The 15,653-nt window shown below is 34.3% G+C and overlaps 1 protein-coding gene across 1 annotated transcript in view; it reads right to left on the bottom strand.

Annotated features, from left to right (window-relative positions):
* Positions 1–15,653, bottom strand: part of ASCC3 (activating signal cointegrator 1 complex subunit 3) — a gene marked incomplete at its 5' end in the record, with an annotated part of 156,710 nt that overhangs the window by 69,908 nt on the left and 71,149 nt on the right. Inside the window, 9 exons of the mRNA XM_010288161.1 lie at positions 507–627; positions 736–881; positions 1,017–1,183; positions 2,694–2,779; positions 4,186–4,406; positions 6,321–6,489; positions 6,927–7,025; positions 10,700–10,854; positions 14,323–14,548. Coding sequence (XP_010286463.1) covers positions 507–627; positions 736–881; positions 1,017–1,183; positions 2,694–2,779; positions 4,186–4,406; positions 6,321–6,489; positions 6,927–7,025; positions 10,700–10,854; positions 14,323–14,548 — 1,390 coding nt within the window. The remainder of the gene's footprint in view (positions 1–506; positions 628–735; positions 882–1,016; positions 1,184–2,693; positions 2,780–4,185; positions 4,407–6,320; positions 6,490–6,926; positions 7,026–10,699; positions 10,855–14,322; positions 14,549–15,653) is intronic.

Raw genomic sequence — 15,653 nt, 5'->3', positions numbered from 1 at the left:
ACAGAAGCATATCTGGATGCACTACAAATTTTGAATTTTATGGTTATTGCTTTGAAACTAGAATTATAGGAGGTTAGCCTGACTTGCAACTTCTGTTCACAATTTTTTTTAATGCTTACATACAGTGGTCCATATGAAAATACCTCAGCAGATTAATAATACGAATGGTTTTATTACTTTCTAAATTTCAAATATTTTTACACAAATGTTTCTTTATGGTGTCAAACACTAAGAGAAAACACATTTTATTTCCCCTTCATTAGCACTAATTTTATTCTTCTGTTCTAAATACATTACACTCCTCTATTATATGTTGCATTTGCAGCACATTTTATATTTCAGACAAATAGCTTTGGGCCATTAGCAGAGCAGATTCCCCCTATACATGCCAAGAGTACATACAGTAACACATGTTGTAAATGTGCTGCAAATGAACTGTGTAAAGTGCTCAAAGACTTTTTTTCTTTTACAGAAAGAAGGAAAAGGTCTAGAAGCTTGTTGCTTACCCTGAAATGCAGGTTTGTTCATGCTAGCCATGCGAGGACAGTAATGCTGGCCAGGGAAGCCCTGAATGTGCACCTCCAGAGGAACTGGGCGTACTGATGGTCGGAAGTTGAACAGACCCATCTACAAGAAAACATTTTTTTTGAGTTTAACCTTGAATTATCTTGTAAATTGCTATTTTGTTTTTCTGCAGCACAAATACCTACCCATCTTCCGAAACATTTCTCATACCTGATTAATATTTAGCCAGTCAGCAAGGTCTCTGGCATTTGCTAACGCAGTGGATAAACCAACTACTCTTACAGGTTTCTCTGTGTGAGATGAGATGAAGTTTGTTCGAGACACGATAACTTCCAATACTGGGCCTCTCTCATCCCCTAGTATATGAAAAGGTCGTTGAAAAATAGAAAAAGAAAAGGTTTGGATGTCACAAAGTATATTCACGTCATAAGTACCAGCACACTTCCCCAAATTTAGCAACAATTCTGATTAAAAACAACAAAACATCTCACCTAGCAGATGGATCTCATCTATGATAAGAATGGAAACTTTCTGAACATAGCTTCTGTTCTGCCAGCTCCTGCTGACACCATCCCACTTCTCTGGGGTAGTAACAATCAGGTCAGCTTGGGCAATAGCTCTCATATCAGGAGTCACATCTCCTGTCAACTCTACAACCCTGTAATCAAGAAAGGTAGTGGCTTGGCTTTACAAAGCTTTAGAACATCTTCCTGTTCAAGTACTACCTACTAAACATTAACTCTTAAATAGAGAAGAAACAAAATTAAACAAAGTCATTTTGTTTCTGGTCAAATACTTCTAACAGGATTTAAAAAAGTGTTTTAAGTAAATAAACTTGCCTCTTTGTTTTCCTAGAAAATACCATATAAATACCAAATATCATTCCTTAGCAAAACCATATAAAAAGAAGGTGGCAAATGTAAATCCCAAACCATCTATGGTTAATTCTTCAAAATGAAGATAATATAAGAATATTAGTATGATATAATGTGAACCCTAACATCCTGTCATAGCCAGGATGAAAGCTACCAAGTTGTTGCCTGCTGTTTTGTATAGATTTCTGGTTTGAGTAACATGGCTAGATTGCAGTGTATCTGCATTTGTTGCTGAAGTTCCATTAAGACTTGAGCCGAAATTATCCTCAGGTAATTTTTTGGGAAAATTAGCAGAGTTTTTCCAATTCTTTGCCTTATTATCCTTCCAAGTTCTACAAACAGCATTTGAGATGTTCCACCATTTTAGACTGAATATAATGGATTTTTGACATTTCTATGACACATTCTACATCCAGCGGAACATCTAATAAAAATTCCTCAAAGTAATGTGTATCTTTAGTTCAAAATTTCAGTCACAAGTATAGAGTAAATTTCAAAAGGGAAATATTACCTGAAAATATTTTAAAATTATGAGGTAAATAATTTATCCTCACAGGCCATTAAAATAGAAAACAAGCAAACAAAAAATTGTCAATTAATAAGTCAGTGCTACGATAATGGTGGGAATCTCATTGGTAATTTCATGTACAGAGAGTAGCACCTTTTTCTATTGAAACCTGTGGCTTTAACTTACAAAAAAAAGCTATATATAGGAAAGGAAAAGGCCCTAAATAATGCATCCTATTGGTATAATTTTAAACACAAGAACCTATAATTTTGGAAAGCATCAACATGACTGAGACACCTTATATGACATAAAGTAATGGCTGAACTCCAACACCTGAGAAGATCAGCATGAAAATAATATTACCAAGCAATAAAATTATATCTAATTTCTACAGGAAGGACAATATGTGAATACTAAGATACAGTTTGTGCAACTCCTATGAGTTCCTCATAGCTGAGGTTTCTAAAGAAAGCTTATTTTGGATTGCAATTTCAATTTCCAAGGATACTACAGAGAGAAATCCGAGCTTCACATTTGTTATACTGGCAAGTAATGAGAATGAAAATAGCTGGGTATCAAAGTGTATCCCTTTTTTCGTTTTGATTTTGCTATCAACAGTCATTGTAGTGACAGCATTTTTTATTTTTTAAGTACTAGAAATCTGAAGGATAGTATACAATCAAAACCTATTTTGAAATACTCAAGAGTATTCCGTAGATTTTATTCATACTTGATGGGCTGTTCTTTTGCTTCTCATTTCTCTGATTAGGTAAGGAGAAACATACTTTTTACCAAGTTTTTCTTCAATCCTAACTTTCCAGTCCTCAATTCTTTCACGAACGAGTGCTTTTAAGGGTGCAATATACACTGCCTGCAAAAGAAAAGTCATAAAACCAGAAGTTAAACAAGGAACCTTTATTAGAGTATACCTACAAGGAAAAAAATTATTTAATATTTTTGAGATTCTAACATACTCATTACCTATAAAATGATTAAAGGCTGAGTTCCTTAAATTACCTATAACACGATTATCTTTAAAACAGACTTAACACTTGAAAATACTGCTTTGTTTCCTGAGCCATTAACAAGCAAATAAATTAAGAAAGAAAAAGAATAATTTATTGAAATGGAAGTATTTATCACACCATTTAATGTCAAGCTCTACATATAAATAATGCCATATTTTGGCAGGACTATAAAATCTGCAACCTAACAGTCTAGAACAGAAATAATCAGAATTTCCAGCAAGCAATACCTTACCTGATTTCTAGTTATGTCATTGAATTATTAAAACATTACCAATTAAACTAAAAAGCTGACTATTTTAAGCAAAAAGTCAAAATAATTTCCTCAAAGCAGCCTGCTGTGCTGGGGAGTATAGTCTGACATTTAGAACCGATATTTATTTACAGATTTATGATTAAATATTCTGAAGCTTTTGAACATGAAGAAACTGCTACACGAAGAATTCACATACATTCTTTAAAATGTATAGCGAGTTTTTCAGTTTTATGAAAACCTAAAAGATACATTGCTTTGAGAATTGGCTATTTTGTAAGTCTGATAGATAATCTGAAAATGTCAGCTGAAGTGTCTTGTTTACTTCGCTCGGACTAACAAATTACATGAAGATATTGAAATTTCAAAGGTGAACAAGGGATTTATGTACATGATTTCTGTTAATTTCAAAGGTTATTCTTTGGTTAAACCTCACAGTGAGATACAAGTGTCTTTTCCAAAGACTTAAAAGCTAAAATGTGGTTAACTACGACAAGATGGCGAAGTCAAGATATATATATATATTGACTTTGAAAACAAACCCCTAAAAGCTGAGTTGTTCAGCTTTTAGGCAATTTAAGAAATAAAACACAGGGGCAAGTTGGAACAGAAAATTAGCTTTTAGTAATTAATTGCAACTTGTTTGTCTAAATAAGAGAGAGATTGAGCTAGTTGTATTCACATGGAGGGGAACTAATAGCTATAAAACAGTACTACTGCTAGTAGAAGGAGATTAAAGCAGGAAACGCAGGTAAGTCAGTCCAGCATGGCTGTACGTCATGGTTTTAGATTTAACTGTAGTTGTACACTGATTAATATATAAAATTGAAATAAAAGCATAATGTACAAAATTTTGTACATTACATACATACCATTTTGTATCCAGACAGGTGTAAATTGGAGAAAGCAAAATTCAGTTTGCAATAGTCTTTTTCTAGGCTTTTCTATTGCTGAAAACATGCCTACACAAAACGATTCTAGTAAACCTATTTTACAAACCTTTGATGTGGGGTACTTGTTAAAAACTCTAAAGATGGCTAATTCAGCTGCAACAGTTTTTCCAGAACCTGTAGGCGCTCCAAGAAGAACATTACAGTCTGTGTGATAAAGTGTATGAAATATCTGGGTCTGGATAGGGTTGAAATGTGTGAATTTGTACAGGACTTCATATTCCCGATGTCCCAAAGCTGTGATAGGCAAAGGCTGAAGATCTAGAAGCTCTAAAACACAAAATAATCAGATGTGCATGAAAAGAGATGCCATGATGTAACATAGTATCTTTATCTTCATAATAAACTAACTAATACCTTAGTGGAAAACAACTTATACTGGAAATTGTTTTACTTAACTTCTCATATGACACAGAGTCCACATTTGGGTCATTGTTAACTTCGATGAGGAATAATGAAAAGTTGGTTTTATAGCTGTGAAGTATTTCTGCAAGTACTGCTGTTAGTATTCTATAGCTGTGAACCATCCATTTGCATAAATTAGTCTTTTTCTTAAAGCTGTTTCCTTTTTACCCACTCATAGTAAGTTCTAAAATCACTGTATTAGATGATATGTGTGTCCAGCTTCTTATGATAGCAGAATGAGGAGTCAGAGGACAGCATAGTCTGTATATTTCAGACTCAAGGAAAAAGTCTATTAAAGAAGGAAGGACTCTTTGGAGTTTCTAAGTTGACGGAGTAATACAAATCAGATGAGTACAACTAAATTTTGCATCTAATCCTTTAAACATGTAATTAAAGACATAATCTTAATAAATAAACAAACAGCCTTTCAATATATGATTCTCAATATATCTTGAGGGCATCTGCTATCCAAACAATTAGAGATTGTGGAATTTGGAAGATGATATATATAACCAGATTGGATTTGGAATCCTACCAAATTAAGGAGACTGCAGTGATTCTGCTATGCAGATGCTTGCTTTGAAGTTTGGGTTTGTGTGTTTTTTTTTTTGTGTGGCTGGAGGTCCCATTGTCTTTTCAGGGTGCTTCACATTAAGGTATGATATGGGAGTCATAAAATCTACTGAGGCAATGATGTCTAATATTCTTCACATGCTTTTCACTGATACCTTATGGCTGTTTTATCATTCCCACTGAAACTGTGATTTCTTGGGCTCTGTTGAGGAGAAAGAAGGTTTTTTGCCTAGCAGGGCCTCTACGTACTTCATTGTTGAGTGGGAACCAGATGGGAATTGAAATCAATTACCATAAATCCTAGAGGCTCCATAACTGGTGATGTGTAAATATCTTTCTGTTTCTTCTGAATAGTAGTCAGTGATCAGTCAATTAGATAAAAAGGTTACACATGCTTTTCCAGACAGTGTAGGTACAGTATAACAATAGCTAAACACTTCACAAACACATGTGAATTTATGCATGCCAAAGGACAACACCGTATGAGAACTGAATATTTCTGAAGGCACTCACTTCACAGACTGCTAGATGAGCCAAATGTAATTACAGTGGAAAGGTTTTACAATGACATCAGGCACAATGAATGTATAAAGCAATTTATGTATCCAGAAAAAAAGAAGCAAAACACAAACATATGCTTCTGTGCCAAGTGTTAAAAAAGGAGGGGGAGGGGAAGGCCATGACTTGCTCAGCAGCGCTGAGTTGAAATGCGATGTTCAGTACTGTAAGAGTACTTGCTATGGTGAATTTATTTTAGTAAAAATAGTAAAATGTTTCACATTTTCAAAATTTTAAGTGCTTTTTCTTTACTGAATGCCATTTATAATAAAACCATCCGCTCTACGATTATTTTTAACCAGTCTAAAGGAAATGTAACACTGCCAAGCACTAAGACAGACTGTAACATAGAGATTTGCTTAGTTTTAATGGCAGTTTCAATTTTCCTGTGGTTTATAGAGAACCTGGAATAACCAAAGGCTGGTATTATGTTGAGATGAAATGAGCTACTTTTTGTTCAGGAATTTAAAATTTTAGAGAGCTTTAAAGTTAGTGAAGAAATGGGCTCAACAATGCAAATATATCACAAAATGAAATTACATACACTTTTCTACGACGAAGCAGATGTTAAGAGATTTATTGCTGTATCATAAGGAAAATGGATATGAGCAAGATGAATGAGAACAAAATGATCAAATTTGAAGTTACCTGTGTGGGGTGGATGTCTCTCTGGAAGAATCAAATGTTGAAAATTTATGATACATACAGCCTCTGCTCCTAACCATCTATCAGATACAGCTCGAATGTAATATTGAGAAGGAAGAGGTTCAAAAATTGGGATTGTGAACACCAGCAGTTGAGGTTCTTTCGTAATGACCTAATGCAAACATGTAGAGAATAATTACTGCTCAGACAAATCAATAACTTGAAAAATCATAGTTTGCCTCACTTCCATAAACATTACCAACACAAAGCAGTAAAATATGTGTGCAACTCTATGTGCAAATTGTTCACATCTTTATAAAATATTTTGCCACTGGGAGTGGATTTTGTTTTCATGGACTTCAAAAGATAAAAATAAGGCTGGCTCTTCATCTTTTTCTTGAACAGACAAAACCATTACAGTCTTTTCTTTTTTCACCTGGAAATAAATGTCCCACCAAGAAGAGGAGAAAGAGGGACATAATCTGAAGCTGAAAGCTGTGCTACTGATTTGAAAATCTGCTTAGGTCAAAATACTGTTTGACCTTACAAATCTGCATCTCACTAACTTTTTTTGTGTCTCGCTATGAGATTCTGAATAAAATCCATTACCTGTTTTTTTTGAATGATGAAGTACTCTGAATGATAAATGTGATCATTAGTAGGGTCTTCTACCCAAATCCACCAGGGCTCTCCAACAGTGCCATGTACCTTTAAGAGCAGAAAAGATAGCTCTGTTATTAGTTGTAATGAGCTTCTCTAGATTTGCTGGGTATACCAGATATAATTCTAAATGATGTAGGCTTACAAAGGAATACAGAAATACAGAAATCAGAGGCAAGAGCAATATAACATTTCTAATTATGTCAGTCTGCTTAAAGATTATGTTTCAGTAAGAGTTTGCTTAAGGTACGTGCAATATAAATGGACATGATACAAATGCTACTGAAGCTAGTGCTTCAGCTGTTTAGACTGAACTCCCAGGGCTTCCTCTAGGCTCCTAAAAAAGGACTCCTGCTACTTTTTCCTCCTTTTACTTTTGTCTTTGGATTCTGTATAGGGGATTGTCTTTTGCTATCCACAGCTCATTTTTCAGTCAAAAACATTCAGGAAAAATTGGACACCAAATTGTGACATTCCTCTCTCCTCCTCTCTCTCTTCTCCTCTCCTCTAGAAAGATAGAGTAAGTGGATTCAGAAGGCTGTAGATCTAGTCATTGCTGCAGGTGAAGTGAGAAGAACATAAATAGAGCTGTCTCTTGATGACCCTCATGCCATCTGGCAACACTTTATTCCATCCTAGATTTTTGTTTGCTTTATTGTGCATCCTATTTTGCAATGCCAGCCACAAATTGTAGCTAGGTGGGATGCTCAGTTAAGAATTTTTGTTTCTTTGTCAGAAAAAATGACTTGTGCCAATGTGCAAGAATTCTACTTATATCTAGGAAAAGAAGAAAAATGCATAGTAAGAGTATGGAAGACATACTATCAAATGAACACAGATTTCTTATATTTCTGATGAAGACTGTGATAAGGTGCAAAACCAGTATGAAGATGCAAAAAAAGTTGGAATTATTCGTAAACTTTAGTTAATAGGAAAAAACACAAAAGCGCATAGTAGCTTCTAATGGCAATTTTAATGCTACAGGAATCTAGTATTGATTATTTTCAGCATAATTCATTGTTGTGTATGTGTTGTAAAACAGTCTGTACTGGCTTTTGAAGACAAAAACATGTATTAAGACTAGAACTAAGGTGCTTTTGTTTCTTTTTTAACACGGTTGCACAATAGATAAGTAGATGGACAGTAAAGACTGTTATTCCTTTTCTTTACATTCGAATTTCACTAGCAGCTTCACTGGGAACTGAAGCAGTGAAACTGAAAGGACACAGGTCACTGCAGGTGACATTTTGAAAAATTACAGTGAGACTTCATCAGGTTTTAGGAGAATTTAAGAGAGGAAAGAAGAATTAAGGAAGGCAATAAAGTTCAAAGCTCAGAAATTTTATTATCATCTGTAACAGCATCTTAGTTTGTAGAGTACTATGACAAAGCTGCACGGGGAAAGAAGGGCAACGTGGGAACAGGCAACGTAACACTCTACAGTAATGATTCTCAAGAAATCTGGGGAGCTCTTAAGAACTGACCCATACCTGTATTTTGGTCAACCATTGCCCTAAAACTGCATATCTGATATATGACTCCGCTAATTAATACTAGTTACATATTCTGTATTTCTGCTGGAGTTGTCCTGGCTGCAGTAAGGCTTACTTGCTCTATCTGGGTATGCTTACAGTTCTTTTCTTCTAACAATAGAGTAGGAATTTTCCACAGGGATACGACTCACACACTTTTACTGAACTTAAGGGCTCCCAGCACTGAAAACTGCAGCCATTAAAGATCAAGATGATGTCATATCTCATAACTATCAAAACAGATCTTTTTCTTGTAAAGGCAAGTGCAAAATTTGTGATGAGATCATTCTAGAATTAAGTATCCAGGTAAAAGAACAGTCTTCAAACCACGAAATGTTAGCCAAGCAAGGTATTTCAGTTAACATGATATTTAAATTTTTATTATTCTGATTTTATTTGCCTACTTCCATTCTTTGAATGGAATTTTTTGGCAGATAGTTTTTGTACCAATTACAGCTATACTTATAAGTTTCTATAGTCTTCTCCTGAATAGCTTAACAAAATATTGTGTGAAGATGGAGAAGCAGTTTTGGAGTGTCCGTGGTTGAATTTAAAAGACAGTTATTCATGTTTAGAGACTATTAAAATTTAACAGCTTTTTTTTGTTTATTTACTGTGATAGAGGTTTCATTTACTGAAGAAACAAGAAAATCAACAGCTACTTTACAAAAATAAAAAAAAGCAAAAAAAAAGTTTTCCAATTTTTGATGAGTACCAATATACAAATTCACACAAAAAATGCTCCATAAGTTGAATTAACAAAATGATCATAATGTTTCTAAAGCAACCATTAGGAAAACTGTGTCAAGGGGTCATAGCAGAAAATAGATTTTTGCTGAAGTTTTGCTGTAACTTTAGAAGTTCATAATTAAAGTAAGAGAGTATAATTCTGTGTGGACCCCTTTTAAATTTGTGAAAATACAGAAGAACCTAGATTTTGTAGAAAAATCTAAAAATGGATTAAGAAATTGCTTTGTATTAAGATGTTTAATATGAAGAACAGTCATTTTTTTTTTCCTCTTTATTAGATTATATGTAAACTGGATGGAAGAGTGAATAACAAAACTTGTTTCAGTCCTAAAAAGTAATGCTTGTTTGCCTTCTGAAGTACTGCACATTAATAAGGCAGCAAAAAATAATTCATGTTACAATTCATGTTAGGAATCCATTCAAATATTACTGTAATAAATCCAGGTAGCAAACAAAATCTAACTTTCTATATTTTGATTGTTACTGTCCCATTCATAAGCTAACTTGTGAAACTTCCAGAAGAAAAGAAAAAGCCTTTAGGAAGGGAAAATAAATTCTAAAATCACCTAAATGTTTGTGGAGTAAAACTCTAATTTACTTGTGATTAAAGTAAATTTGTAATCTAGGGGATTTAAAAATTATTTTTAATAAAAGAACAGATACTTAATATCCACCTTTCAGAGTAATTTATCTTAAGTGCAAATCTCCTATGCGTAAAAAAAAGAAAAATATGCTTGCCCATTGAGGTATCTGCCTTGTTTCTGTGGAAAGTTTCAGAAGCACCAGCAACAATACAATGCCCCCATGTGGACATTTGTATTTCATTTAGATTTATCTTAAATCTATTTCTAATGAACAGATTCTGAATCAAAGGGTGTGGGTATATCTAAATGTGCAACTACTACAACTCCTTTCATATAAATTTGCATCATAAAATACAGCTGAATATAATTCCAAACATATCTCAAGTTTTTCTGTTCAGATAAGTCCTAACACAAAAAAAAGGCACTGATGTGAATGTACATTTGTAAAGCCATAAAGAGCAGCAGAACTTGGCATACATGGTCGGTATTTCAAGGCTTTATTTCTTCATCTGACATTCATTCATAGTTCAGACAGCCTGTGTCTCCCTTTTTCTTGCTTCTCCTTTTTGGGCATATAACTCAAATCTGTGTGTGACTACTATTAATATTCAGTATAAACACTTGCTTCAACATGTTAAAAAGAGCGCAATCCTGTAACAATTAATGGAAATAAAAAGATGATCTTTGGGTGCCTTCTTTTACAAGTCTTAAAGATCATTCCATTCCTATTATCAAATTTGCTTTTTAGGTAAAATAAGTTTTTTTTTTCTTATCCTAACAGCTATGGAGTCCCTGTGATCATCTCCTTTACTGAAGCTAAATTAATTTGTCCTTCCTCTATCTCCTTTTTTTTTACCTGATCGTTCCACGTGAAGTCAGGAGTGATGTTGAGACGAACCCGGAGCACTGTGCGGGTAATTGGCTGAATTGTTGCTTCCATTATGATGGAGGGGATTTGATGGACACACTGCTTTACCTTTAACCCAATCTTCACATGATGCAGCATATGACCTGCCAAGAAAACATTAGGTGTTACAAATTTGCATTTCCAGGAAAAAAAATACAACTCCGACTTTCAAATAGGCTTTTAGAGAGAAGTATTATTGCTTGCTTGTTTTGCTCTTAGGGGCGTAAATGTCTGACTCTCTTGACCTGGCATGTCTGAATATTTTGTAATACTTAACTTGAATTAGCAATTTAGAGCCTAGAAAAATCAGTATTAACCCCCCTGTTGGCTATAACTAAGGGGTTAAAATAACTATTAAGAATTCACACTGAAAACATATTATGTCAAGCTAGTTCCCTTTCCTTTACTGACTTTTTGACCAGGCTCTTACCAAGCCATACAGTTCTTTTTAGAGCATGAATGCTGACCTTTCACTTAATGAAGGGCACACATTTGAACTTCTACAGTTCCCGTGTAGTGATTCAAAGCAGACAGAACGCTTTTCATAAAACTGAGTAAAGGTAGGTAATAGCTTAAAAAAGCACGCAACTAGTAAACATCTCACAGCAGCTCTGATCGTTCAGAATACTCCAGTGTGTAACTGAGACAGAGGAGGAACTAAATGTTGCAATGTTTTCTATTTTCTATCACCGTCATGGTAACTAAGGCAACAAAGTGATTATATGAACTAAAAAAATTTTCCTACTTGTATTTTACAGCTGCTATCTCTGTTTCCTTGCTTTTCATTTTAAATATAAAAGAAAGTATGTACCAGTGATTTCTTTTTTCCCTAAAAATTATTGCAACTTCTAGCTTACTTAGGGAACGAAGATTGATTTATCACATTTTCACTGAAATTGCTTATATAATTATGTGGAGCAAATTTTAGATTTTAATTGTAATGGTCATAAGTACTCACTGTTAAAAGCTAGCTTACAAATGGCTACCGATATTTTCCAATATCGTTATGTGGTTCCTGTGCACACTTTCCCATTTAAAAAAAAAAAAAAAAAAAGAAATCCCATCATTTGCATTATGTGCAAAGTGAAAAACAGATACAAACTTTTTCTCGCTATTGCACGAAATTTAGGCGCATAACATCCTGCAATTGCAAATTTTTTTATATTGATCCTGACCTTCCCTCTTCGTTTTTTTCTTATTTAAAAAACTGGCAGATTTTGCCTGACACAGGTGTTTATCTATACTCTGGAGTTACAAATAAAGATATAAGCTTATGTAGGCAAGTACAATTTTTCATGCCAATAATCACTGCCCATATCATGATGTGTGAGGTGAGCTTCTGTGTTTGTACAGGACAGCACTGAGGTTTTGTACCCTTTTTTGCTAGGGGAAAATAAGGTTCCTTTCCCAATTTCTATAAAACATTAAAAAACTTTCTTCCCCCCCCCTTTTTTAAAAATAGTTACCTTATGAGAAATTATCAATGGCATTTAAGAAATTTTAAAACCTTCTGAACAAAAGCTGACTCTTCAAGAAAATAGCTATGTTGAACTAAAGAAGAATAAATTTAGCTTATTCCACAATGATTGTCATCTTTATTCTGAAAAAACAGGACTGTTTATCTCAGATAATACAGTTAGTTCTTGGCTTTCTGGAAGCTCCATGGTTACACTGCAATAGCGCATAGATTGGTGTTGACCAGTCCATGGTACACTGGAACCCAGGATCTCTGCACACAACAAGCTCTTCATCCACTGGGTGAGCTGGCACCCACCTGATGCTTCTATCTCTCCCTAGGCCATGGACTGAGTTAGTCAGGTGGCTCCTATCTTTTTTTATTCCGAGGTCACAACATTTAAAAGGGAAGAAATGCTAAGACTGAAACTAGTCCCATTGAATCAGAGAACAAGGCGGCACCTGGAAGCTGTGCCTTTTCTCATTTCAACATGGCTTTGAATTCAAATGAAAGTAAGGTGGCTGTCAGGCAAGCACTTCCTTCACACCCTTGGTGTCAGAAAGAAAGGCTAGACAGGAAGAAGTATGCCTAGTAACAGTACTTCACAGAGATGCCCAGATCAACTTGCTTTGATGTTTATAAGGCTGAAGAACATGAAACACCACCACATGTAGTCAGCAATGACCTATATTCACAGTCAAATCCCAGGTGTCATCTACTTTCAAACTAAGTTAATACAAAACAAAATTTTATAGGTATATATTGATACATTTCCATCTTGTCAATACTTGTCCCACTATGTTGAAAGAAGCAAAACTGGTTTTGTACTTTAATACAAATTTTCTTGCTTCTCCAAGGACAGGTATGGGGAGAAAGAAGCACAAAAAAGAAAGGGAAAAAAGCACTAATACAATTAATGAAAAAGAATATTAAGTATTAAAAACACTGCACAAATACACAACAAATTAACAAATCTGAATAAAGAAGTGATATAACGTTTCTGAATAGAAAAGGATAATGCTAGCACTTCAAATAAAATGTTATATTTTTAATACATTTAAAATTACTATATATTACAATGCACAGTTAAAGTAAGCTTTTAAAATTTTGTCATAGTCCTTTGCTTAACTTATTAAATAAAAATATAGACTCTAATTCTGTAAACTTTTACATATTTTTTCAACTTTTTCCAACCTAAATTAGGCATGTAACAAAGCTTCCTAAGTTAGGAATGTAGTTCTCTTGTCAAATGAGAGACATACCACATCAGAGGTCATAACTTTTTAAAAGCAGTGAATATGAATTGTATTTTTATTGTAAAATTAGATTTTTAAAAGCATGACAGTTTGCTTCTCAACAACTTGTCAAGAACAGGTGCAAAGAAAGCCCAAATAAGAAAAAATACACTAAGATAGGAAAAAAAAATACATTACAAGGAAATTTTTTTTCAACTTCAACCAGCTGCCACACAGTTTATGCACAACAGTTTATACACACATACTAGAAATTGTCATTATGTCTATCAGTAGGCTTGTGGATTTTCTCATTATTGAAGTGTCAAATCCTTTAAAAAATTCCATTAAGGTTTTGCTGCAATGACACCAGTGACAATGAATTCTCCACGTTCAATGAAAATTAATGCAGTATTTCAGAAGCAGGCCATTTACTGACAGTGTACCAGGACATAATAATCTGCTTTTATTCTTTTTCACGTTAATAGTATTTCAATAAAAAAAAAAAAAGCCATATTTTCCGAACTGACAGAAATAAACAGATGCGTTTTATAGTAGTGTATTACGTAATGTGAGCAAGAAGGGAAGCACAGGTCAACATAAATATGCTTACATAGATGTACATGTAGATACATATCAACATACATCTCCATTCCATATGTGTTCTGGGCTTGGCAGGATGTTGGCTAGCCTCAAAGCTGTGCCATATTACAAGCTGTGGAGGCTGAATAAACCTTCTTTACTGGACAGACCATAATACCATATTCATGTGTCTACATGGCTTCCAGACCAGAGTGGGTATATTAATGAATGGCTCAGATTTAGTTCTACCTTGCCCATTGATTGCTAATAGTTTAAGCAGATCAGCATTGCTGATTTCTCACCTATTTCATCTTTTCTCATGTCCTTCATCTTGTCTATAGTGAGATTCTTCTCTTCCAACTTTGAGAGGACTGATGGTGGTAACACTGAGAACTGTCTCAAAGGGCTAACCCAGCCCCACAGCCGCTTGTCAATGACTTTGCTGAGATTCAGTAGTCGATATGTCATTGCAGGCCAACGTTTCCTAAGGGCAATCTCAAAAAGAGCCCGAACAATACGAGCTGCATTCTGGAGAGTGAAAAAAAAGCAAAAATGTTGTAATTCTCTCAAGTATTCTTTGTAAAATGAAAAGGATCCCATAGACTCATCTTTGACAAACCATAACAATAGATTTTTCTTTTCAAACATTCATGAAGACTATTTTTTCCATCACTGTCTAGTAGCAGAACTACCTCACGATTGCCTACAGAAATTATGAAAAGAAACATGTGCAACTAATTAAAGTTGTAGTGGCAGGTCTGCCATAGAATTTCGAATGCAGTTATGCTAACATTAGTTTAAATTTATTGTGTCCCAATCACTTCTGAAACAAATCACTTAGTGTACTTAGTATCTTCCTCCTTCTCTCCCCGTATAATATACACCTGTGACTCAGCTTATATGGAAATTCAAGTTTTAATTTTTCACTTCAGTTGTGCTTCCATAATAGCATCCCATTTTACATTGCATTTCACAACATTTGCACAGAAGTTTAACAGTATTGACTTTTTTTTAATGTGTTACTATCTTCTGAGACTATTTTACAACCAAACTGTATAAATCTGCTTTGGACTTAGAAAATCAATTATTACCATAAGCTTGAAATGAGGTCAGTCTTATCCTGAAAACATAAGTTATGATATTCCTTTCATAAACTTATCAAGCTGTATTATGAAGTTGTGCGTTTTTGGTGAGGGTTTTTTTTCGTGGCTTGTTCCCCCCCCGCCGCCACCCCGGTACTATGCCTGGATTAGTAATTCTGTTCCTGATTCATTCAATAGAATACAATCATTTTCTACTGGCTCTGCGATGCCAACAGGAATAAAAAAAGAGAATATTATTTGGTCGTGATAGGAAACATATGTTACTAAAGAAGCACACTTCTTTTACTTAGAAAGGATGAACGATTTTCTTAACAGTCACTATTCAATTAAAAAAATTCACAATTTTTAGCAATGGTTCCACATGCACAATTTATGAAGATCTGAGAAGACCATGTTGCCTCACTAAAAATGCTATAATTGAGACAGACAAATAAAAGCAATTGTCTTGAAAGCAAAGATTAAAAGAATCATACTGAAAATGGCCTTGTACCATAATTTTTATGATATGCATAATGATTTCAGAATTTTCT

Source organism: Phaethon lepturus, unplaced genomic scaffold (assembly GCF_000687285.1).
Source record: "Phaethon lepturus isolate BGI_N335 unplaced genomic scaffold, ASM68728v1 scaffold14555, whole genome shotgun sequence".
NCBI classification, from domain to species: domain Eukaryota; kingdom Metazoa; phylum Chordata; class Aves; order Phaethontiformes; family Phaethontidae; genus Phaethon; species Phaethon lepturus.
Note: the sequence above shows the minus strand (reverse complement) of the source record. Positions and strands in the feature narration are given on the sequence as shown.